General features: G+C 41.2%; 1 protein-coding gene across 6 annotated transcripts in view; it reads right to left on the reverse strand.

Moving 5' to 3' along the window:
- Positions 1-2078: 2078 nt before the first annotated feature.
- The window catches only part of Rgs7 (regulator of G protein signaling 7), a 351190-nt gene continuing 326116 nt past the window's right edge, over positions 2079-27152 (reverse strand). For 2 of the 6 annotated variants that reach the window (XM_050142892.1, XM_050142897.1), the window contains exons 14-17: positions 22409-22595; positions 21944-22033; positions 9671-9748; positions 2084-2867 (exon numbers count right to left, since the gene is read on the reverse strand). In XM_050142892.1, the coding sequence (XP_049998849.1) occupies positions 9695-9748; positions 21944-22033; positions 22409-22595 (331 nt within the window). In that variant the 3' untranslated portion in view covers positions 2084-2867; positions 9671-9694. Of the gene's footprint in view, positions 2868-9670; positions 9749-21943; positions 22034-22408; positions 22596-27152 lie in introns of all 6 variants that reach the window. The other 4 variants (XM_050142896.1, XM_050142894.1, XM_050142898.1 and 1 more) reach the window with 4 other exon arrangements.

Here is a 27152-nt window from a genome sequence, read left to right on the forward strand (position 1 = left end):
CATCATATCCTGTGTGCTGAATATCTTTCAAGTTAGAGTTACTCATTTTGTTTTGTGTGTCTTGCCTTCATGTATATGATTAGTGGTCTCAGAGGTCATAAGAGGGCATCAGTTCTCCTGGAACTGGAGTTATGAATGGTTTTGAACCAGCATGTGGGTGCTGGGAGTTGAACCCAGTTCCTCTGGAAAAGCAACAAGTACTCATAACCCCTGAGGCATCTCCCCAGCCCATGATATATATCTTTAATATTTTCCATTTATTTACTTTCTACATCTGTGGAGTGTGGCATGCCATGTATATGGAAGTCACTGAGAACCTGTTTTCTCCTAACACCATATGGGCTCTAGGGATTGGACACAGACTATTAGGCTTGCCTGCTGAGCCATCCTCATCCTGACCTGTTTGGTATTTTAAGATGAAAGAATCTAGGTAGATGCGGAGAGGAACCAGATCACCCAGCACCTGCTGTTTCTCCTCCATTTGACTTCTCTACTCCTGTCCCTTGGTCCTCTCAGACTTTCCCACAGTCTCCACCTTGTCAAACCAGCTGAGGAAAGAGTAGGGTGGAGTCACTGGTTCAAGTCTGCCTTTTCATATGCACTTGCCCCTCACATAAGGCTTCTGCTAAGGAAATGCATGCTCTCTTCTCTTTAATCTGTCTGGTGTGTGAGATTCAGCTAAGAACCAAGCAGGGCCGAGTGGGGCTTCTCTCCTCTAATCTCAATTTACCATTGTGTGACTTGGAACAAATGGCCAGTTTTCTCTTCATTGAAATTGAAATTGAAGATAAAATATCTCCCGTAGAATCTTCTCTTTGAACACTTGTTGCCCAGCTAATGGAGTGCTGTTTTGAAGTGTTGTAGAACCATTAGGATGTGGACTCTTAAAAGAGGAAGTAAAGCACTGGGGGAGGGCTTGACATTTCGTAACTCCATTCCTCTTCCTGTCCATTCTTTGTCTCCTGATAACGGATATAACGGCGACTTTCACTCCTGATGCCATGCCTTCCCCTTCAGGATAAACTCTAAGCCATAGTAGAGCCCTCCTATCAGAAGTGCTTTTGGTAGGAATTTTGTCACAAACATGAGGAAAGCCACTAACAGAGCCCATAAGAGAGTGGCAAACAGGAAACTTTCACTAAGTCCAGAAGCATGATGGGTTTTTGTCGATTGCGTTGGGTGGGTTACTCAGTCTAGGGGTTTGTAACCCACCCTGTAGCTAGTTATTCCAGGGTCACGGAGGGGTGCTACCTGGAAGGGAATGAGCTAGAACAGAAGAATGAGGCTAAGCAGATTTGTCAAAGCCCCCCTTTATTAGGATCATGGTTGCTGCTTATATAGCCCCTGAAGGGTAGGGAAACTGGATTCTTGCCGTGTGTTCCAGGTCACGTAGGCCAGGAGGTAGGCCAAGAAGTCACAAGTTGCCACACCTGGTTCCCTGGATAGCTGGAATGTGAGGAGCGTTCCGCTAACAGATAAGTTAATTGGGTGTGGGGCAGGTTCTGTCAATAGAACATAATTATGGGTGTGAGGTTCCCTGCAGACTCCCCAGGGTGATGGTTCCTGTAATAATTTTTAGGGGGGAAATGGCTCGTGACAGGTTTTTGATCCTACTGCACGTACTGGCTTTGTGGGAGCCTAGGCAGTTTGGATGCTCACCTTACTATACCTGGATGGAGGTGGGTGGTCCTTGCACTTCCCACAGGGCAGGAAACCCTGATAGCTCTTTGGGCTGATGAGGGAGGGGGACTGGATTGGGGGAGGAGGAGGGAAATGGGAGGCGGTGGCGGGGAAGAGACAGAAATATTTAATAAATAAACAAATTAAAAAGAAAAAAAATCATTGCCCAAGCCTCACTCTAGCAAAAATACTCATTAGCTTTTGGGCAAGCGTAGATTTCATCATATGCTGGAAAGTCCTCCTCAGACAGGTCTGAAAATGTGGAAGTCTGATTTGTGGTGTTTTCCATAGAAGATAGGCCATCTCCCTAATCCCAGGTCAGTCCATCAGGGAGATTATTCCAGTGTGCTGGTCCTGACTTCATCCCATTCAAACCTGAGAAGAACTGGAGGGTGGCAGCTTATGCTGCAGCTCCCAGGATGGGAGTTCTTTCTCTTCACTTCCTTTTACAGCTAGCACCACCAACAAAAGCTCCCAAAGCAACGAGATTCTGCATCTTTTAATGAAAGATAAAACAACAATATAAACATACACAAATTTACAGAGAAGAGGTCAACTTTGATACATTTGGAGTAAAAGGTGTTTTCTCATTTAAATATGGTATAAAAATAAACGCAGGAAACATGAACAATGTCCAGAGAACAGACGAAGACGGCGTTTGTTACAGACTGTGGATACAAGGGTGGAAGGACACCTTCTGTGCTAATTTGTTATTTAATAAATGTGAAGCCATGTGTATACTTATTGATATATACTTTTTTTTTTCTTTTACAATTCTTCCAGTTTGTGACTGACTGAATTCTCAGTGAACTGTGTATCTAGCGGAAGCTTAAGAAAAGGAGAGGAGGGGGAAAAATAAAGTTTACTTCACTTGAACTGGTTAAAAAGGAAAAAGACACAGATCCAGCTTAATAAGGGGGGCAAGGGAAGCAGACGACAGGTGGAGATGGAGGCAATGGGGTGGCGAAGAGTCCCTTGGCGGTGGCGATGCCTTAGTGTGCACACAGGAGAGAACAATTCAGGTCCTTCGTTCATGCAACATCTCGGTCTAATGTCCTCGGCTCCAGGTAACAGCAATGGGCTACAAGATATGGGCGATGGCTCCGTTCAGCTTTCGTGTCACCAAGACGATCCTTTTAGTAAGACTGAACAAGGCTTGTTAACCTCTTGGATGTGAGAGATTTCCCCTGAGAAAAAAATATCAAACGAAGAAAGAAAGAAAATAATTCACGATCACTGAAAACTGTACCATAGTAGAATTGAGCTACTAGAGCAGAAATTGGTGTTAGGGTCAAAACTGGACCCTTGTCTTTTGGTGTGTGGTCCTGGGAAGCAAGCCCTAGACTTCACACATAATAGGCATGTGCTCTAGTACTGAGCTCTGCCCTCCTAGGCCCCCAAACTGAACCCCTTAAGTTATGCTGATTCCAACATCATGATGAACCCTCTCCCCTCCCTCACCCTCCCACCACGAAAACATCAAACAAATGACTCTCCCTCCCCAAACACTCCCTCTCCTCCCAGCCCCTCCCCCCCCCACTGCAAACAGACTGATGGGGTCACAGCACACATTAGCAAATCATAAACATGTCCAGAAACGTTCCACGGAGGCTGAGCTATGAGGCAACGCCTAGGTTCCCAACCTGGAATAGACATCCTAGCAAGAATCTGTGTCAGATTTTCTGCAGGACAATGTGAATGCATTTGGTCAAGTAGGTGCTTGGGTTGGGGTGGGATTGAACTATGTAACATGCACTTCTGAGGATGTGATTGGTAGAAGCTCAGACTGGAGTCTCTCCCTTGTAGTTAATGGAGGAAAAGAAGTCAATTGTGAGTCTTGAGATAAAAGTATATTCATTCCTCTTTCAAATAGTTAACATTGTTTAGCCATCCCCCATTTGTTTTTTCCCAAACTGGAATATGTATATGTATATATGTATGGTGTGTGTGTGTGTGCATTAAGATACATGGAATATAGAATACATAGTATACCTATACATGGAATATAGAATATATATGTATGCTATATATATATATTAATTCCACATATTTTGCTATTATACTATTACAGAGAGTATGTGGAGTTTTTTATTTCTTTCTTTTATAAAATCTTGACTACCAAGTTGTTTTTTATAATGGCGAGCATGCTGGAGCTATAAGGGATTTGATATTTTTAATGAGAATACAGGTTATTGACTGGTGAGTTGTCTCATGACACATTTTCTAGGTTTTGATATGAAAGTGATTGACCTATTCATTGAATTTTTTTCCTTCAGAAGGGATGAGATAGGGACTTTTGGGGAGAGAAACTACAGTATTTGGGACATAACTTGTGTCACAGCTGAATCCTTGACTTGATGCCCAATGTGGTTGAGTTTGATCAAGGGCTGTGTCAGAAATCATCACTCACAGCTATCATCTCTAGCTGTTGATGAAGTGAGAACACAGGAATTGAGTGCTTGTCAATGGGAGAAATGTGTTTCCCACGGTCCAGAGAGCCTGAATGTGCTTTGTTGTTATTGCTGTTATTGTTCTTGCTGTTTCTGAGAGGGCTTTCTTCTGGTCCACAAATAGTACATTTTTTGGTCCTCGTGTACGAGAAGAGGAGAAGAAGCTGCTGTCGGCCTCTTTCACAAAGCCCTTTAACTTGTTTGTCAAACCTCCTCCCTTAAGATCTAATAATCCTCCATGTCTGACCTTCTAGTCTATATCCTTGCCACTGTAGAATTTAACATGTGGTATTTTTCTTGGCTGGGAAGCACAAAAATTCAACCCCAAACTGCTACATTTTAGGCAAAGAATGATATGTTTAAGAAATGATTAATAACTCTCTAATTGCTAGTAAAGATTAGTAACTCCATAATTCATAATTGACAAGCTTTCTTTATACCTTGTATGGTCTTTGACTGACAACGTGGCAGGCAAGAGAAGCAAGATGTTTTCTCTTGTTTGGAAAAGGGCTTTCAGCTTGGCTTTCAGCGGCTGGCAGCATATTCAAAGAAAGCATCTCATAACAGGCTATCCTTAGCTCCTCCCCTCCAAAGAAAATACCAAAAAGCAGTGTGTAATCCGCACACACATCTTGCCCATGATAGTTTTGCAGAACCCATCCAAGTAAGCTTTTGGGCCTCCATGTGAGGACACAGGAAGAGGCTGCCATTGGTGAACCACAAAATGGATCCCCACACACCATGGAATTGGCTGACATCTCGAACCTGAATTTTCAGCCTCTAGTACTGTGAGCAGTGTTTGTGTCGTATTAGGGTATTTTGTTATAGCAGCCCAAAGCGATGAAGACTTCTACTTCCAACCCTGTACCTGTTTTCTCATCCTTAAGTGGAGATAATAATTGCCTCTGCTTTAAAACCTCGCTTGGAACACTGATGCAGGCACATGTTTTAAAATTGTTCTTAGCACATCCTTGGAGTCAATTTATGTTGGCTGTGACCTTACTATTGTAAATGCTGCTGACACTATCTTTTAAGTAAGGAAATCTGATCTCTTAGGAAGCCCAGGGTCGAAACTACTATTCTGATGCTCTGAAAGGCAGAAAATCACAAAGGAACTGAAAACCAAGGTTGTTCTCCTTTTCTCCATCCAAAATAGGCAATAATGTATTGGTGTTAGCATCAAAAAGCACTTTTCTGTGCTTAATGATGTTACTCTTTGCTGTATTTGCTACTGTAGTATGTGTTACTAACATACACACATACATGTGTAAGCACTCATTTATTCTGAGATGAAATAATTTGTCTTGAGATGAGATTTACTAATGTCATTAGTGGAGAAGAAGGAGAGAAGAAGGCTAGGCCAAGATAGAACTATTTCTCTTAAAACTTTAGGTTGCCGTGATTTGGGTCACCATTCTGAAAAAGAAGACTAAAATAGCTGTACTGGAATAAAAGGTCATTTGAAACCCAGGCACAGTTACATTTTATCTAGATAGAAACCCTTGTCACTTTTTAATTTATACATTTAACTTAAAAGGGAACATGGTTCTTTTCTCGTGGTTTTGTTTTTAAGTTTCTGCAAATCATAAAGACGGCTAACAGACTTCACTAAACATAAGTTCTGGTCAAAGGTGAACCTGACTAGCTCTGTCCTAAGACATAGCTTAAAAACTCTTCCCTGGAAGCCCACAGTGAAGCAGTGTCACGGTCAACCTGGGGGATTGAGATAACAAAGAAACAGTGATCAGAAATGAGAAGGTGTGTGAGCCTATGCCCGTGTGTAGTCCTGACTGTCAACTATACAACAAGCTATTGGTGTTGTGTACCACGATGATTAAAAAGGGACACTGGGTGCAACTAATAGTGGACAGATCCTAAGAGCCTGGGGTGACAGCAAGAACATGCATGTCTGGTGGCTCACCTAGATTTATAGAGCTAGACCCTGTGCACAACCTGCCTTGCTTCCTCGTGGAGAAGACCAGTCCTGATGTTGGTGCCCATAGAGAGGACTAGCCCTATTGGAAAGTATTAAAGGCCTAAGAACACTGCTCTCTCCTCCTAGGGATGTAAGCATGCATCTTTTAAATTGTATATGAGCCATTTACAACAGCATTTTGAGTCAGTGCCCTAGAAGCCATGTAGAATGGTTCCCGACCATTATTTTTGGATAACTACAATGAAGGACTAGAGAGATTTTCATGGCTAAATTCTAAACTCTCTACTCTAGCAATTAAAAGGGATGAAGAAAACCTTACCAGTAGGATTCACCTACAAGATTGCCTAATCACAATAATTTGATAATTTCATATGAAGAGAAACTGTCTTAATCTTGGAACTACATGAAGGTCAAGTGATGTCAGCCCCTCCTGTCTGTCTCAGGGACAGGGACTACAGCAGAAACAAGTCTACAGAAAAGATAAACACAGACATTTCAACCAAATCCCAAACTCAAGAGACTATAAGTAAGCCTTTGTGGTATGTAGCTGAGGGACAGTATGTTAGAAAAACAAGAGTGTGTTCAGTTTCTGAACCAATCGAGCTTGGCACAGAGGTGAAGTTGGAGCACCAGCTGCACCTGCAACACAAGAGTCGTCTAAACAAAGTTCCATGTGTCTCACTATGAAATTTTACCTTCATCAGACCACACATTTCCCTTCCCACATTATTCCAAGAGGTTTTATGTAATTAGGAAGAGAAGAAACAACAAGCCCCCAAACAGCAACTTATGAGGTGTTCATTTTATGGTCTAGGTACCCTGGGCCACACACATGACTTGGCACTTGACCACATAGATGTTACCTCAGCCCTCTTACTTAATTTTATTTTTAGATACAGTCTCACCAAGTTGCCCAGGATAGCCTTGATCTCATGTTTTAGGCCAGGGTAGTCTTGAATTTATGATCTTCCTGCCTCAGCTTCCAAATTGTTGAGATTACAGACATATTTACTCACAGTTATGATTTTTAACTGATTTAAAAACCTCATTGTTAGTCATAAAGCAGAAAGATGAAACAAGGTGTTTAGAGTCCGTGAGAACGGACAGGAAGGCCAGGTTCTCTGCCACAGTGTGAAACTTGGGATGATGGGAACATAGAGTATTCCACTTCCCTTTTCTGCTTAGCTTGACCCATAAGCAAGCACAAGAAGCTACATTTTCCTGAGTGATCAACTCCATAAGTTTATGATCAACATGGAAGTACACACACAGTTCAGCAAGTAGACTGAAGAGTGATACGAGCCGAGCTACAGGGATACAAGGATGGGCACCAACCTTAGCATGAAAAGGCCAAGACTACACTTTCACCTTTCTGTTTAACTCAGCTTCATAACTCTTGCTATTCCATCACAGTTCCTACTTGCCGGTGTTCTGGAAATACCCACATTGCTGCTAGACGTTCCTGTAGACTTATAAGCACATTCTAGAATAATGTCCCAGTGATTACTTGCTCACTGATTTAGGTGGTCTGACGAATGCCTAGTTTCTAGGCATGAAATCAACACCATTGACCGTGTGAGCATGCTCATATAAAAAGATGAACTTAAGACATAATCTCTTTAACTCTTGTATTGAAATGTTCTTGTCTCACTATTTGCCGAGATTTCCAAGTCACTCACTATCTGGCTTCTCTGTCCCTCTAGTCTGCTTAGTGTCACTTCACACATGGTTCTTCGGCTGACTTGGCACCTGATGCTCTTTCAGTCAAGACTCTCTCTCTCTGCACACACCTGTGCTCTTTACTCAGCTGTCAGTGCTAAGTGTTCTATCCACATCTCTGCTTCCTGGATTTTGTCATTTCCTTCCCTCAGTTCGGCATCCATGCACTTATATTCCTCTGGGTATTATTTTGTATGTCACTCACCAAGGTGAAGTTATTGACAGATGTTAAACACCAGGCTTATAGAAGTCCCCAAATAAATTCACAGTTCCTTCCACGAGCTGAACTCTCGCACCAGAATGACCACTTCAAGAATAAATTTTACAAAAGGGGGTAAGAAGGATTTCAATGTCTTGGGATTAAATCACTTTTAATTCATGGCAGAAGAGTCTTGATATGGTGAGGGAACAGAAATTTGGTGATGGAGGGACACTGATCTCACCTCATGTATTAACCAGTTCATGAACAGAATCTGGTTATTTTAACATGGAAGATGGCTAAAAAAGAATTGAATCTAGTCTGCCTGTCCCAAAAGTTCTTCCCTGATTTAATACAAATCAATTCTTCTAAGTAAAGCTGCAAATGAGTTTATTGAAGCATGTTAGATGATTCTAGCGAAACTGTGAATGGATACAACTTCCTATAATGTCAGATGTATAGCAATTCAGAGATTGAAGAAAAGAAGGAAGCAGATTCTGTCCTTTGAATGTTGACTATCTTAACTAAGAGGATATAGGTATGAACAATTAAACACTTAAGCCCTGACTACTAGATTTCTATATGGGTTAAGAAAGATCATAAACCAAATGACCCCATTTCCTTATTTAAAATTATAAAGTAGACAACCATTAGATAAAAATACAGATAACAGAAGAAACAATAAAACTTAAAGCACAATTGTTTACAAACTAATACTTTTCAACTATTTTATTAAAATCACATTTTAGAGCTTTTTAAAAACAAAATGGATTATACTATGGCTGCTGACTTATTGTGGCAGGTAATTTAAACTATGCATGTCACTCAGCTATCCAGTTCTTATAAAACAGCTTTCCCAACTAATATGTGACAAAATCAATTTAGGTAGATGCAGCTGTTTAGGAAAAATTTAAATATCCTAAAACAGGTTAGAAAATAGTACATGGGATCTACCCAATAGAGGAATTTACTGCTTGTGGAGAGTTTTAATCCATACAATTTAAACTTACGTAAGTGTAATCTACATGTATGTGTGTTTATACATAGTACCCACAGATGCAAAATGAATCAAATGTCAATGGTATTAAAAAACATGAAAGCCACTGTTCTGAACCTGATTTTAATATGTGGGCAATGGTGCAGTACATAGGCTCTGATAGATTAAGAAAGTCTCAGTTTCTGAGCTTTCAGAATTTCTATATTTAGCAATTACATGATGCAATGAATATTTTTGTGTATGCCAGAACACCTGGGGTTTATTAGGGTTAAATTACTTTAAATTGAATTATTAATTTAAAGTTACAGGAATGTGGAAGCTTTTAGAATATTTTATCAATTCTATTCCATAAAAAAGTAACAGTTTATACTTATAGGAACAGTTTGTCTAGTTTTATCTCCTTTCTTCCTTCCTTGTTCTCTTTTCCCTTCCTCCCTCCCGATTTTCTCCTACCACCTCATTTTTCTAATTCATGACTTGAGGACAATGTATTTATTATATATTTACTTGAGTCAATATATTTATTGACTATTTGTATTTATCATTAAAACTGCCCAATTCCTTTGCTAATTCTCCTAATGGCAGATTTCTCTCCCGGTTATCATTTACCAAGAACTTGCAGTACATCAACTACATTAGCTGTATATCTGTCTGGACATGCGCATTGACAGTTGTTAGAAAGGGTTTACCAGATTTGAGGACAGGAGCTTGCTTTAAACAAAGGCTCTTGGGCTAAGTACGGCGTGGAGCAGCCTTTCATGGCATCTCTGTGGATGAGACAGAGAAAGATGCAGTTCATAACTAGGCAAACGACCACCCACAAGGTGTGCTGTGCACTAGAGCGGCAGCTTCTGCTGTCTTCCCAACACCTTAGAGCGTTTCCTTTGTTAGCCTGAACGAAATGGTAGTAGGCTGCAGAGAGAATGCATACATGATGCAAACTTGATCAACCGCTTCAAAAGACTAGCCAAGAGATACTCCAAAGAGACAGCAAGTACAGAGATGAAGTATGAAATTTAATAACAGGGCAAAACAGGAAGAAGGTAGAAATTCAAATTTACATTAAAATGAAGAAGCGACACACAAAAAGTCTAGAAACAAAAGAAAAGAGTAGAAAACATAACTACAGTTCGTAAAGAAAAAACAGTGTTTCAAAACATTTTAGCTAAAGCACCAAAGGATTCTACTTGGTAATGGTTAGAGGTTGGGGCCAGAAAGCTGATGCGGTTTTCCAGTTAGATTGTCAAGAAGACAAATTTAGGGAGGTGATAGTTTTTGTTGGATCACATGTTCCGTGTTGTGCTTGGCTGTGATCTAGGAGGGCTTTTGATGGACTGGAGCAAACAGCAGCGAGCAGTTAAGGTAGTGAGAAAACACAAAATGAGTAAAGGAAATGCAGGAGAGCGCCTCTCCTCATGCAAGATCCACTCAGACTTAATCTGAAGTCAACTTTTAAGGTATCTTCACATTATCAAATCTTTACAAGTGTTCTTGCTCAGTTTTCACAAAAATATCATTTTCAGATTCACATTTCATACTTTATTTATGTGTTAATAAATTATATATAAATGTAAGGATTCCATAATAGCAGTAAAAAGAAACACAACTGACTCGATGCTGTATAATTCTGATGGAGGTTGTGGAGTTGAGCTCACCTAAGGGGAGAGCAGCCTATCTGCTGTGTCATTGGCATTGTGCTTAACACTGATCTGTAGAAAGGGTGGGGGGGGGTATTGCCTTGTGCAAGACAGGGGCTCACAAAACATGGTCTTTACTCCAGTAGCATGATCACCACAAGTATCAACTAAAGAGGTCTGGATGGGTAGGGGGTTGGGGGAGTTTCCATCAAGGTGTGTTATAAGACTCCTTGCGGGGGCTCTGATGCAGGCAAGTGAGAAGTCCTGATATTTGGTAAGAAGAGCTGGAGTGTGAACAGTCCTAAGGTGGTAATCCTTCCCCTGTATTGTCATGAGATGCTTATAACCACTGCAGGAAAGAGAGCAACAGAGACAGAGACACACGGAGAATGACTTGTAATTCAATGAACAGGGGACGAGCTCACAGACTGCGTTTTCTAGGCTACTGGTAACTTGAGGATGTGGTAAGTGGGATCCCACCTAGAAAGGTAGCAAGCTAGAAATTTTAACTGAGAGGAACAGCAAGAAAACTTGGGAAGAGGTGACATATACCATGACTTCAAGTGATCCCCCTGTGGTCACATAGACGAGGGGTTTGCATGGCTCTTCTCAGTTACAGGAAGCAGTAGAGATGATACCTGAAGACCACAGAAGAGTAGATGATCCTAGAAATAAGAGGGTGTGGATTTCTTAATGAGGGATTTAATGCCTCTGCCACCCAAATGTACTACGTTTCTGGAAGTCAGGGGCCAGCAAGCATAGTGAGCCTGTGGAAGAAGACCCTAGGGACTGCCCTGGATGAACAGGTTCTGCTGAATTCCTTTGTAATTCTGAGATGACCACAATAATTAATATCTTTTCCAGTATCTTCTCAGAACACTTTGTAGACTTATCATTTAAAACTTGAAAAGAGAAAGATTTCCCAATGACTTTTGTTTTACTTTTGATATTAGTAATATGCTCTTATATAAACAGTAATATGCATATTTTAATTGAATACTCTTATTCGTGGGTGGTTATTGTTCCCCTTTGTAGTAACTCAGCAATGACTATTGCGCATTTGTGTGTGTGTTCTTCATGAGCTAGATAAAAGTCAAAAAGATCTCTAATGCCAAAGTCATCTGTATGGTTTGGAGAAACAAATCAAATGACAGTTGAACTTTTTTTTCTCCTTCTAGAAACAATAAGAGTTGGTAGATTGCACTTTAAAGGGACGGCAGTCGCCACAGCCTGTTTTATTGCTGCTTCTCACTGGTGGAGGGCACAGGAATAATGAGTGAATGTGGGATTTTCGAATATTGTTCATCCCACTCAGACCCCGACCACTGGCAAACAGGAACGGTGCAGCAGCGGAAGTGTAAAGCGGTATTCCACCAGCTGATCTTGCCCAATCCAGGCTGCTTGTGTGTGGTCTGCCAGGGTGGATGGAAACCACAGCGGGATGGCTACAGATGCACTCATAAGACTTCCAAGCACACAAAGGCTTGCAAGTTCTTCAAAAGAGCCTCTTGTCTTGCTATTGTAATTGGTCTCCAAGAACAAGCACACGTGATAGAAGAGTTAAAAATTACTCCCACAGCGTTCTGTCAGCATCAAAGTGCCTTTCACTTTTCTGAAAGATGTTTCATAGGGAGCGTCAAAAAACATATATGGCCCCATATGTGGTTTGAGAATGGATGAAAGAAATTGAGAAATGGTTGACTTGGTCAAAGGAGAACGGTCAAGTGTGTACTCATATAGGGAGACATGACTGAAACTTGACTCTAGTGTTAGTGGCAATTAAATCTGATGTCACAAGGAGCCTTATCTTTGTCTATTTAAGTTCTATTCACACTTTTCCCAGCTACATGAAACACACTTATTAGAAGAGAACATGCACACCCATTGTTCCTAGAACACTGATGAGATTGTGTGTATTTAATTTTGTTGCATGTCACGTTGCTTAATGAGATAATTTAGAACAAGGTTGTGTGGATGATTAAGTATGTTGCCAGGGGCTGCGATGTTAAATCTTTATATACACACAAACATTCCCTGGTCTTTCTACTTCAGTCAGTGACAATCCAGAGGATGGATATAAGATGATGTGAAACTTGAGACATTCCAGAGTCATAATTTAAGCTCAAGAAATCTTCAAATAAAAACAGTGACAAGGAAAATTACTATTGGCTTCCTTATCAACATTATGAATCCTAAATTAGACGGTTTGAAGCTCAATCTCAATTTCCAGTAAATGTGGCTTTAAAATATTGCGATAAACACGTTGGGATTCCAAATTTTCTTCCTCCTTCCCCACTCTTGCTTGAGCAGCCCTGTTTTATCTGGAATCCCCTAAGGTGTGTGTTGGAATGGTAGCTGCTGGTCCTATAGAAGGATTCCCTGCTCTCTCCCCCACCTTCTGCATCCCCAGAGGTGGCAGAACACGGTCTGGCTCCTCATCTGCCTTCTCCTGTGCTCTGCTGCTCCCACTGGAAGCCCGACACTGCCCTGGCTCGAGTCTGTTGAGTACTCAGGACTCTTTTCAGTTTAGATCTTGCAGGCCTCTTCTCCCCTGTTTGCTTTGGGCTCCCTTGGTGACTCACATTAAGGAAGCAGGTGGGAGCCTCGTTCTGTTCACTGGACAATCAGCTTCCATAGGAAGAGAGAATCAGTTTAGATATGCATGCTAGCAGCATCCCAAGATAGTAATCTGAGTCATCTCTGTCTTCTTAAAAAATAAAATTTGCTCAGAGCAGGGTATTGTGTCTTATTACCTATGTATTCTCAATCAGAGAGCAAAGTATCTACCCAGTGTAGGGACTCAGTAGCTATTATTTGTTTTATATATAAAACAACCTAGTGGTGGACAAATGCATGCTACCACTGAGTTCTACTTTTATCTCAGAACCTCTCTGATGGTCATCCTTGAGGCCTCCCAACCAACAGCACAAAAACAGGGCTTGACATCAGTAGAACTTAGACAATTCTGATAGAGTTTCTGCCTCTGGCACCTGTAGAACAACTTGGACATTGCTTGGTAGTCACACCTGCGCTCCTTTGGAGCCCCTGTCGGTGCAGTGGGTAGTCTGTAGCCAAGCATTCACCGCACCTAATTCATAGCTTGTATAACCTTGAGTGACAATTTCTGAACCAATGATGCTGTCGGGGGAGAATAAAGTTCCCCCTTCCAAACTCAATTAGGCTACATGGTCCAGAAACATTTCACCAGTGGGTTTATATCACGCTGCAGGGAAACTGGAGTTATTTTCTCAGGCAAGTATTTATCACAACCAGTTCCACTAAAACAAGATGGATAGCCATATCTGCCAACAAAAAATGATGAAAGAGATGGGTTTAAGATCCATAAAGGAAGAAAGAGGAGACAGAAGTTTATTTTTGATCAGGTTTGCTTTCTGTTTGCTGGAGAGGTCCAACGACCAGTTCCTAAGTGCTTTTCACCCAAGATGTCCTAGGGATTCCTAATGCAGTTTTTCCTAATTGCAGTGTACCTGCAATTCTGAGCAATAAAAGACATAGCACTTTAGCTGGCAAGGGTGAAGAGTGTGCATAAAACCTTTACAGTCAACTAATAGGGGGCACAGACATGAAACATAAAGCTTTCCTCTCTCGGTTTCTAGTCCGTTTGCATGCTATGATGGCTGTTCATGCGAGGCAGTCTGCTTCATTACGGTGGGTGTTTATGCCTATGAAAGATGTGACACTCTTCGTGGAAACAGCTACAGGTTCCTCGCTAGAACTACAATGTATAAGCTAACCTTTCTGAATGCTCGCGGTTTCGCCCCTATTTCTTTGTGGCAGGATATGATATCCTGACAAGGGATAGAGCAAGGATAAATGAGCTAATCTATATGTGAAGAAATGTTTTTGTGGTGCTGAGTGTGGTACCTAGAACTTCACATATGGCAAACAAAAGTCCTGTTAAACAGCTACCTCCCAGTCCAGCCAGCTATCTTTCAAAACGTACACAGGACTAGTTCATGACCTAGCACACAACAGAGACGCCATACGTGCTGATGTTGACCAATGGTCTAAAGCCTAGGCTAACAGTCCATACAGCAACAACATGAGTGGAACACAGGAGTGGGCGCTAGCTCGCCAGGTAAGTTTTCTGGTCTAGTATTTGTAATGGTAAGGCTATATCTTTCTTTCTAGGTACTTCCGAGGATTTCTTGCAGTTCAATCACCCTATGGTGATGGAAAGCCCAAACAGCCAAGTCTCAGCCAGGAGTACTCTGTATCTATCCTAAGCCAAAGTCAGGCAGGGATGGGCCTGGGAGGGAACTATACACACAGAATTCACAGCACCACTCAGGACCCAACTCCCCAGCTTAACAGTACCAAGCTCCCCAAATATTTACAGTCATGGTGGGGGGATTACACAGTACTTATTTTACGTTGTTTAATAAAAACCAAGTTTAAAGTCATTCATCAAAAGACCAGAATCTTAGAAAACAAGGCGAGAGGAAAATGCCTACAGTTTTCAGCAATGGAGGAGCCAGTTGGCAAGGGTGAGCTTGATGTAGGAGGGTCTTCTTTCTATGTGCTGCTTTCACTGGTTGAATAAAGAAACTGCCTTAGCCTTTTGATAGGGCAACATTTAGGTAGGCAGAATAGACAGAACAGAATGCTGGGAAGAAGGGAAGTGTGGCAGATGCCATGAATATCCAGCCTGAGATGGATGTAGGTTAGTATCTTGCCGGTAAGTCACAGTCATGTGGTGATACACAGATTTAATAGAAATGGGTTAATTAAGATGTGAGAGTTAGCCAATAAGAGGCTAGAGCTTATGGGCCAGGCAGTAATTTAATTAATATAATTTCTGTGTGGTTATTTCGGGTGTAAGCTAGCTGGGCGGGACGGAACAAAGGGCCCCCGTGCTCCATACTTCATGAGCTTCTGCCATGGAAGAAGCTTATCACACGAGTATCTTTGAAAAACAGGAAAATAAGAAGACTATTCCTGTCATCCAGAATGTCAGATCCTGGGTTAGGAAAAAAGAGATCAAGAATGAGATTAAGCACAGTGAGATTGCCTGTATATATAATATAATACAGTTATAGTATAATTAAATATGCGTTCAATTTTTAAATGACTATACTAAGAGAATAAAATCCATACTTAACTTGAAGGATACTGATCATATTTTGATCTTTAATAGCCATGAAAAAATAAGGTAAGATCTGATTCAGGCTAGTGAGATAAATAGTTGGAGAAGTTCGCGTCCAGTAGTTGAAAAGATTTCTAAAACTCGCATGATAAGACACAGGACCAGATGTCATGCTGAACTGTAAATAAGCACATCACTCTCCAAGGCTGAAGGACGTTTGGCCGCTAACACAGATTCTGCATGAACCTAGATAAAGAATTTCGTTGCAATAGAGTGTGGTGGTGAAGCACTGAAGCCCTATTGCTCAGGAGATAAAAGCAAGATGGTAGAGAGCCTAAGGGCAACCCCGAGCTATCAAGGGAAGCCTATCTCAAAACTGACAGAGAAAACAAACATATTAGCTTTACTAAAAAAGAACATCCAAGAGGAATCAGGTTTTGAATCTTTCTCATTGTTTAATGCTTCGTGTTTGTATTTCACTCTGTCAATATTGAAACCACTGAGCTACACTGTTAATGAAGAATTGACTCAGAAAGATCAACTCTTCCTGGTCAAGCTGGCTTCCTGTGAAAATCGTCTCATAAAGTGGGAACTGGGGTGGTTATCTCAATGGTATAGTATTAACCAGTGTGTGTGTGAGGCCCAGGGTTGTTTCCCTAACACGAGAATCTGAAGATAAAAGTCTGGCATGAAGTCCCCATCGGTGCTCCAGACGATGCAGTACAGCCTCCAGAAGGTGACAACACACCGTGGTGCTTCAACTTAGCCCAAGTAGGCCAGAGCAGAGGGTGGGCCTGGTGTGGCTCGGAAGACCTTGATAGCTTTCTACTGACTTTTGACAGGCTCTAAAGATAACTGTCTTCACTGGAACAGAACAGGACTGTTCTCCAGAAAGAGGTTAGCTTACTGAATTCCTGGGAACCCATCACTAACACCCCCTAATACTCATTTCCACAGTTCCTACATTTCTAACTCAAAGCCAAGCTGATTCAATTTCCTCTTCACACAAGCGACAGAGAGATGCGTCATTGGTCCTCAATTTATGAACCTTGACAGACGGCATTGCTGATCAATCTTCATGCATCCCTTTCATGTGTTGTCCTGTCTACCCTTCTGTGCCGTCCTTGTGGTAAACGGGCATTGTGGCAGCTAAGCAGATGGAGCAATGGGGATGCACTCGATGGTGAAGGAGAAAGGAAACCATTTTCATACTCGGGTAAAGCACAGGCTCCGCAGGAGAGAAGAATAAAGCCAACTTAGGATGAGTGACACTTAAGGGCTTGAAAGGACACAGCGACCTTTGAAAGATGGACTTTAAGGGATGTCTCTAATGGTAAGAAAAATAGAGAAACAAAAGAGCATGCCACGGGTAAATAGGTTGGATTTTTGTCCCGAAGATATGCCAGTGTGAAGGCAACGCACAAGTGTGAGTTACACTCATTATCGCCTGTTTGGGGCTCAGTGTGAAGAGCAAAGGTGGACTGTGGAGAGGAACAGACTTCAAGTAAGCAAATTCTGCTTCCAATCTGGCTATAATACTCAGCAATGAGCGACGCGGGGGAAGTGGCCTCACCGGGAAAGCAAGGTAACTAACACCTGCCCCACAGTACCCTGGGACTGTTGAGCATAAAGACAACAAAGCTATGACAGGAAAGAGACGTCCTGGAAACACTGAAGCTGCTGCGCATCTCTGCCTTAAGGACGGCCTCTAGCAGGCGTGGCGCAGGGAGAGGCGATCGAGAGTCAGAGAACTACTGAAGGTTCCTTTGACTTTTGGAAACACTGACTCTGGACTAAGAAAAGAACATCGTGATTCTGTTCTTATCACCCAGGTTACAAATGTGCTATATGGAAACACGGAAAACTGAACTCCCTAAAACCAGCATTGACCTGAAGTGGATCTGAGTTGGACGGGAGGCTGTGACTAACTAGATGGCAAATAGGAAATAAAGTTTTGGTCATGGGCAGCAACTTCACTGTGTGATTTTGGGACAATTATATTCTTTGAAGATGCACCTCCCAATTAATTTTTTTCACCTACAAAATGGGTGAATGAATATGCACTAGAATTTCTACCTTTTAGGGTCAGGTGAATGTACATAGCACAATGTTCCTGGTCCAGCACCTGCTGCATGGCGAGTAATCAGTAGTAGTCTCATTTCCCCCAGTTTCACAGTGAGACCTGCCAATGTGTATTTTCTCTGTTCCATTTTGCCTTGCAGACTGTCCATCACGTAGCCTTCCTGCTCGGCCAGAGCCGCCGGTGCCTAGGCCTCCATTGAAATGCTTATGCAAACTCTACCTTTCCCCTCATAGGTCTCTCTATTTTCTAATCTCGTCTCTTAGTTTTGCCTGTGTTAAAATTATTTTATTGATCCTATTATGGTCTCTGATGAAACTTAGCATGTCAACATTTATGATTCCCAACACGGTTGCCTAGCCTGAAGTCCTCCTGGGTTCATTCCGAGACCTTTGACTTCCTTAATGGTTTCTTCACAGCAACACCCAAACAGAATATCCAAAAAAAATTTGCCATGTTTTATTTTCTCAGATGGAAAAGAGTTAATGCTATATGAGGGGTATTTGAAAGTAATTAGTATGTTTTATGTGTATGTGTGTGTGTGTGAAAGAGAGAAAGAGAGAGAGAGAGAGAGAGAGAGAGAGAGAGAGAGAGAGAGAGAGAGATTCAACTTTTTTCTCCAGTCATTCTGGCCTCCCTCTCCCTTCCTTTTAAAGAAGGTTTGGCCCCTCTTGCCTAGTAAAGTCCCATTTACCCAGTTAAACAGTTAAATGCCATCATTTCTGAGCATCCTCCAACTACACATAGCCCTCTCTTTCTCCTTAGCACCAAATGAAGGGGTTCAATTTTCCTTGTACACACTGACATTTTGTTTATACCACTAGGCACTTCTTTCTGCAGGGCCCCGAGATCAAGCACTGTGTTTGCTGGTAACTGCATACATTTTGGTGGAAGGGGGAGCTGATCAAGACCAGTTTCTCCTGGTTTCTTATTGGGTTTTTCCTAAGGTGCCCAGGGTGGACCATGCAGTACTATTTTAGAAGCATGGAAGTGGTTCAGATATGTGTTGGAGCTAGAGAAAAGATATTTTATTTCTACCTTCCGTTCCCCCCAAGCCATGTTACTACTCTAAATTCTATCACAGAAACTTCCATTACAATCTAAAAACAAAACAAAACAAAAAAAAACCCAAAAACCCAATATTCTTTCCACACTGCATTAGAAAGGGATTAACTTTGAATATCTTTAGCAGTACACAGAGGACATGATGATATATTGTTGCTTCTTTTCCTAGTAAGAGTCTTAGGGAGATATTTTGTTATTGTCTTTCTCCATTATGACTTATGGGTTATTTAAGGGAAATTCTATGTTAAGATTCCAATAGAGATAGCCAAAGCTTTGTGACGTGTGTAGTGTAATTAACTCTTCGAATTTTTCATCCTCTATCCTTTTAATTGAGGCAATCACATTGACTGTTCAAAGTCTATGTAGCTGTTTAAGGTTTTTCCAATACCCTGGGCAGTCATAACAGGTGTAGGGTGGATTAGCATTTCCCACCGAGGGGTGGGAATCCATGAAGGAAACTGAAGACAAATATTGCGTTTGTTGAATTCAGGTTGCTTCTATCTCAGCACACATAGCTCCACTTAAGTTGACCATCACAGCAAAAGCCACAACACACACACACACACACACGTACACACACAAAGAGCAGCATGGAGCTAACCACACGACTCCACAGATGATGCAGACAAACTTGAGTAGAAACCAAGATTGTTCTACCTCTTTTCATAACAGGTTAGTGCTGGCCCTCAGTGTTGGTGTACAGTTTTTATGGCATGGGAAAATAGGGATGTTTCTGCCCTATAAAAATAAATGTGTTGAAGTCTTTAGTTTGAGCTCACACAACGTCAGAAAGTTCCAAAGGCGTTGGCACAGTACAAAAAAAATTAATAAAAGAAAAATAACAAGAGAATCCAACAAACAAATACATATCACCAAAACACATGGCAAGAGGCTAAGAACATTCTAGGAGTAAAGCTACTAGTTTCTCAGATTAATGCAACAATTTCCAACACAGTTTTGGAAAATATAGCATAAGAGCGAGAAACTTGTGGGTCTTTTTAAGGGTAGGGAGATGGGCTAGCTACCAATAACCACTTGACTTTAAACTGTTCAATTGACCATTTTCTCCTTTCAAAGGTTGAAAGCACAGAACTTTCATTGTCTTAACTTTTTAAGCATAATGAAGAGCTGTGGGCAAGAACAAAAAAATAAATGCATGCAACTATAGTTAATAGAGAAAAGGATACATGGAACATAGACACAGAGAGTAACTGATTCCTTCACTGTATGCATCATGCTATACACTTCTTTCCAAACCTTAGTTCAGCCCATGTGGTTGTTCCTGCATGACAGCTTTTTTTCTACTCTATAAAGGGTTGGGGAGAAAGATAAGTAGGAAGCAGGATTATGGGTTTAAGTAAAGACAATACTTTTGGTGTCAAAGAATGCAAGGTGGGCAATGGGGCTAAAAACAGGGAAATTTTCACTGGAGATAAGGACTCATAATTCCTCAAAAAAATGAAAACTTACCACATTCTGTGCAAATTTCTCAAAAGATGTTCTGCGATCCATTGAGTTTCCAGACTTAAATGTGTGGTGTGGGGTAGGGTGAAGGGGAACAAGGAAACATTAAAAAAAAAAAAGCAAGAAAAACAGAACAGAAAAAGACAGGATGGTAAAGTAACGCTCCACTGGGGCCACGGATGAAACTCATGCCCACGTGGCAATGGGACTGCCACGGGGCTTCTCACCACTGGATCCAGGTTTTTTGTTTGTGAGTGACTTCATCATAAAACCCCAAAATTATACGTGAGCAAACAAAGTGATGCAATTTAAAGCAAAATGAAGTTAAGCAGAAATGAGGAAGATATGGTAAGCTTTTATGCTGACAGTTGCAGAGCCTAAATATCTGAAAATTTTGTGGAATTTCTTTAGAATCGGCTTCTAATTTCTATGAAGGTTGAATTTCTGCCAATAACATTGACTTGGTACAGACTTTCTGTAGGCTAGACTTTGCTCAAAGGACGGATATCTGCCTTGATTCTGTCTCTTATCAAAGCCTCTAGCTGCAGTGACTGAGTAGAGAGGTTTAAAAGACGACTTACTTTGAAATATCTTTGTTCTGTCCTCAGTCAATGAAACTTATTTTCTCTCTAGTTACCTGAACTTCACCTGAACTTCAGAGAGCCATCAGTCTTGTGGCTCTAAACAGTGAGCTATTGTCCCAACTGATCTGAGTATCTTCAAACTTGTATCAGTTGGCTACAATTTTGTGTACTTTAAATTAACTAAAATGAATTTTTAAACATCAGCAGTTGCCACATTGGGCAGTATTGCTACTTGCAACAATTTTTATTTGTAAAGGCAATGGGCTATGAAAAATATCACAGTATTTTAAGTTATAAATTAACAGAACTGTAGCTTAATCATAGAAATTTAAGAATCTATGGGTTTTTAACATTAAAATAATGAATAATGTTCCTTTTCTCTGCATATTTTCTGTTTAATGTTAAATTGGTCATATAAGGGATTTATGTGCCATGAAACTTCAATTACAAACAATTAATGAAGTCTATCACTACCACCACCACTACTATTATTACTCCTCTTCCTCTTCTCAAATGTGTGTGCTTATCATATTAGTTTGAATGAAATAGGTTATCAAGATACTAAGTAGTTTGGGATATAAGTCAAATGAAACTATTCATCTGCCAACACTATTGCTGCTTAGCAGCTATCCTTGAAAAAAGTAAGTTTCTATTTCTCTACAAACATACACACTGGCCTTGTAAGCAAACACAACTGCCTTCAAATTTCAGCACTGGAATTATTTCTACTTGGAGTTTTTCATTTCCTTTAGCTAGGAATAAAGATTAACATCAAACATGAAAATAGCATCTAATAGGCTTTGTAAAACATGAACATCTGCCAAAGCAACCGAAAAATGATACACAGAGCAATCACCAAACAGAAACAAAACCAACTTAAATGGCCCTTAGAAATGGATGGGCGGGGAAAGGTCTCAGAGAATGACTACTTACCACATTATTAAAACCCTGGCCCAACAGAGATAGTTACTTTCATTAATTTCAACTAGGAACTAAGGTCAGGAGAGGTCACAAAGAACCAGTACCTTTCGCTTTGCCTGTAGAAGTTCCTGGTAGGCACTAGATCTTATAAAGCGGGGATAGGAGTCACTCTTCATCAGCTTGTAAATGTGCTCCTGGAAAGAGAGAATGGGTAAGGGGCTCCTTTATCAGTTTAGTAAAGCACTGTAACGAGGAGACTCAGGTAGCTAAGAAACAAATGCAGAGCTACAAACAGCAACTGTAGTGCTGCTAAGAACACCTTGTGTTTACAGGACATTTGGGCCTTTCAGGCCATCATTTCTTTCCCAGATCAATGTTTACTTGGGCTGGGAGCTACTCTGGAGGAGAAACCATATGTTCTCATTTTAATAACAGAGTTTACCCAAGAGGACATAACTTCACATCAGTATGACAATTTATATGGACACTTTGAAAATTGAAACCTGAGCTATAAACACTCCGGAGAGCCGTGGGCCTCATGGCTCTGAGAGCTTAGACTATGTGCCTACCTGAGCATCTTCAAATGTGTATCTTCCTGGTTCCTTCACGCTCTGTGTGGTCTTGTCGTAGCTCTTGGAATCCAAGTTAATGGCACTGGGGGCCCCAGGAGCCAGAAATTCCTGCCATATTTCCTGCACCCGAGAGGGTACTTCTCGGATAGGCCTTTTCTTCAGGTCCTCCACTGCCAGCCAGAACCTACAAAACACCACAGCACCTCTGAACCCAGAAGGCACACCTGGGCATTCTTGCAATGTTAATTCACTACTCTAGCAAGCTCACTCTTCCTAGGGATTCCAATATCAGGCCCCCACTAGCTTTCTTTTTTTGCTAGTTTTATGCTATGGAATAACCCCTCTGCATGCTGTGAATAGGTTTAATTATCATTGGTTAATAAAGAAACTGATTTGACCGATAGCCAAGCAGAATAGAGACAGGTGGGAAATGCAAGTGGAGATAAGAGAGAAGAAGGGCAGAGTCAGAGAGACACCAGCAACTTCTGGAGAAGCAAGATGTGAGGTAACAAGCCACGAGCCTTGTGGTAAAATATAGACTCATAGAAATGGGTTAATTTAGTTGTCAGAGCTAATTAATAATAAACCTGAGCTAATAGGCCAAACAGTTTGTAATTAATATTAAGCCTCTGAGTGATTATTTTAAAAGATCTCAGGACTGGGTGGGACAGACATTTACAGTTTTATTTTTATTTTTAAGATAGGGTCTTGTATAGCTCAGGCTGGTCTTGACTTTCCTAAGTTGCTAGAGATGATCTTGATAAAGAAATGTGATAGGCATATAATAGACAGCTCAAGAAATACATGTGTATATACATATATAAGACATATTTAATATCTGTGCCTGCATGTTCCTGAATGAGCCATCTTCTTTAGTTTTCTTTTACTTTCATTTTCTTTATTATAGGTAAGTACATGCATGTGTGTGTGTGTCTGATGTGTTAATATAGATAGATATGGGAGTTCAGTTTTTTTCTTTTCTCTGTGGGTCTTTTTGAATTATATCAACAATCCAATTCAAGAACCACGGATTGAACCTAGGGTCTCACATATGCTATGCAAGTTCTTTACCACAGGACTACAGTCCCTGCCCCACCTTAGATTCTGAGTGTCTTTCATTGGTTTGGAGTTTACCGAGTTGGCGAGACTGGCTGGCCAATGGGGCCTGGGTGTCTTCCTGTCTCGGCCTGTGTAGCACTGACTGCTGTGTGATGCACCGTCACATTCAGACTTGTTTTTAACATGGGTTCTGGGCATCAGATTTGGATCCCCAGGCCTACAGAGCAAGTCCTTACTGAGTGAGCCATCTCCTCATCCCTTTGAACTGAGGGTCAAAATTCATGTTATTTTCGATAAGGGCTTTACTGAGAAGCTACATCCTAGCCTCTCTTGCATTCTACAGATGACTACTGATGGATGAAGAAGTCAAGCAAAGAACACATGTCATTTAACTCCAACTTGATCCAAACTCGGGAGGTTCTGCTCTGGTTTAGGGAAACTTATATGTTCCATTGTCTTCCAAATCGAGTGAAATAGCAGTTAGTTGGACAGTTATCCATGATGATGAGAGTGTCCCGGATGGCCCATGGAATTCTCATGTACAAACACTAAATTTATATTTTAAAAAAATTCCCAGGGGTTTAAAAGATGACTTACTTTGAAATGTCTCATTGACTGAGGACCGTCACATTCAGACTTGTTTTTAACATGGGTTCTGGGCATCAGATTCGGATCCCCAGGCCTACAGAGCAAGTCCTTACTGAGTGAGCCATCTCCTCATCCCTAGAGTTCATATATGTGATATCTCTTGGGGAAATTAGTCCGGCATAGGGTTAAACATAAGAAATAGCAAAGGGGTAACAAAAGTAAAGACTTGGCAGTGACTCAGTTCCTCCCTGAAGTCCAGTATTTACATACCACACTGTGTCTTTGCTCTCCGATTTTAGCCAGGATGTCTCCTTATCACCTGCTCTCAGCCTGCGAGCCTCTGTTAAGATGTCTGTGGTGGCTCTAGGTGAGGTACCCCTCCCTACTCTCTTATCTAACTAAGGATTCAGCTTCAGCATCCCATGGGGCCACTTATTTTCTTGAAAAGTTTACTTAGTAAACCCAACAAAAATCCCCAGGATTCTCCAAACCCCACAACACAACAAGAGAGCACACTCAAGAATCCATGACAGACGGAGAAAATGAAAGGATTCCAGGTCTGACCAGAGTCATCCTGCCTCAACACTGAGGCATCTGTCACCATTATGCATGTTTCTGATTAATTCCTAAAGAGAACGCAACAAATAGTCTTTTGCTAGCTTGGCGCTCATGAAAAGAAATAGATGTCAATATCCTTTTATAAATGAATTTCACAGAGCCCAGTAAGATACGGCAAAGAAAAAAACAGTTTATCAGGTTTCAAAGAACAAGCAATGGAGAACCTCACCAGAAAAAAAAAGGGGGAGAATTTTTCATGTAGTGAGAACATATTGTTTTAATCGTCTTAAGCAGATCTATGAACACTCAAATGCCTCCTATTTTAAAAGTTTGTCCTAGGTGTCCCTTGAGTTAGGAAATATTCCAGCAGATCGGAATGTTGAGGACAGATGGGCAGAACAAGTGCCCTGGCCTCTTTCTCTGCACCACGCATCATTAGTCTCAACAGCCCTGCTGTGCCTGTTCTTAGCTAAAGGCTGAGGAGCAATCAACAGCTCTACTGAATCTAAAGGCACACAATTAAAAAAATAAAAATAAAAGCTTTCCTTTGACTTTTGTTCTAAGGTCTTTGAGGCATTCACTCTCTTTCTTGCGGGAGACATGCTGTTGGAAGTTAATAATGATAGGTGTTGATGTTTTAAAATAACCATACAAGTTTTATGGATCATTGTTAAGAATGAACTCTGAAATGCCCCTCAAAGGGGTTCCCCATATCTTGAATGCTTGGTCCCTGGTTTGGTAGTGGTATTTTAGAAAGCTGCAGGAGCCTTATCTTTTAATAAAGAAACACAATAGGCATAAAATAGACAGTTTAAAAATCCATACATACATACATACATATATTTGTGCATACATGTTCTCTGCTTCTTAGATCAGCATGATGTGAGCAACCCTAGCCTCACACTCCCACTGCCACGACCTGAGTTGCTCTGTCATGCTTTCCCACCATGAAGGACTAAAATTCCCTGAGTCTGCATTATTATGTGAACAGTGACTGATAGATGAGGTAAGACTCCTCAGACAGACGTGAGATAGCTCTGCTCTCAGAGACACACGCGATGAAGCTACGACTCAGGATGGATGTAGGCTAGAATCTTCCCGGTAAGCGCACCTTGGGGTGCTTACACACATTATCAGAAATGGGCTAGTCCAGGTGCAAGAATTAGCCTAGAAGAGGCTAGATAGAAATGGGCCAAGCAGTGCATAAATGAATACAGTTTGTGTGTTGTTATTTCGGGCATACGCTAGCAGGCAGCCGGGGTGCTGGGGACGCAGCCCCGCTGCTCCTATTTCAACAGATGGCGCCCAGACGTGTGGACAACTGAATTCACTGAAAGCCTGAGAAAGCTTGGGAAAGAGTAAAGCATGCATGTTTTCTTGGTAGCAACAATTTTTCGGGTCTGCTCTGCTTGCTAGAGGCAAGCAAGCACTCTGAGCTAAGAGAGGCTTCCTGACTCAGCTTTAGCTGCAAACCCTGCAGCTCATTAAGAGGTCCTGCCACGAAACACTTAAACGTTGTTACAAAAAGCTGAAACACATGCTTTTCGGTTTTCAGCTATAGCAGGAAAAAAGCTGCGCCGATTTAAAATGCCGGCTTTCTGGGCCATCCTGCCAGGGCAAACTCTGATTGTTTGAGGCAGGAGGGCTGGATACAGAGAGAGGACTTGAGTGTTGTCTGTTGTAGCTCCCTTGCTGGCAGGGACCTTGAAATGCCATAGAGTTGTGGCAGTAAACATGGCTACAGCCTGTATATCTGCCATGAGGCTGGAAAACTAAAAAATGGACTGGATCTAGCTGGCAAAGCCAAGGCTTTAATCCTACCCATATTGCTCAGTAATTTAAAGGCTCATGTGTTCAGAAAAAGAGAGAGAAATACAGTAAAAAGAGATTCAAAGAAAAAAAACTTTAAATGATTTACAGTGTGTTAAAAATATATGCAAGTTAAAAGTTCTTAAAAGTAAAAATAAGGAAGAGAGTTGTTGGGTGTGGTAGTACACACCTTTAATCCCAACACTTAGAAGGCAGAGGGAGATTGACCTCTGTGACTTCAAGGTGTGGTTGCACACGCCTTCAATCCCAATGCCTGGGAGGCAGAGACAGAAGGATCTCTGAGAGTTCAAGGACAGCCTGGTCTACAGAGTTATTCCAGGACAAAGATACAGAGAATGTAAAACAAAAGTAAAAATAAATGAAATAGAGTTAAAATAAAGCTGCACAAAGATGGAAAATACACAGAGAATCTTGGTACTGTATGCTATTATGCTCTCTTTGAATTGTTTGAATGCTGAGGAAGAAGCAACAGCTGCCAAAAGATATTTGTTTATAAATGCTGCTGAACTAATCCAACGTAGAGATTTTGATGCCTTGACTTTGAAATTTGGATCTAAGGACATGATACTTTGGAAAGGAGTTTCTATTTTTGTTTTCACAGAGGATGAGACCCTGTTCATTTCTTCTATTCCAATATGGTATGATGGACCACGTCCTCCTGAACGGTTGCAGTGAACACCTTCAGAAAATTACTTCACTCAACTGC

Source organism: Alexandromys fortis, unplaced genomic scaffold (assembly GCF_014885135.2).
Source record: "Alexandromys fortis isolate MF-2015 unplaced genomic scaffold, M_Fortis_MF-2015_v1.1 scaffold_51, whole genome shotgun sequence".
In the NCBI taxonomy this organism is placed as follows: domain Eukaryota; kingdom Metazoa; phylum Chordata; class Mammalia; order Rodentia; family Cricetidae; genus Alexandromys; species Alexandromys fortis.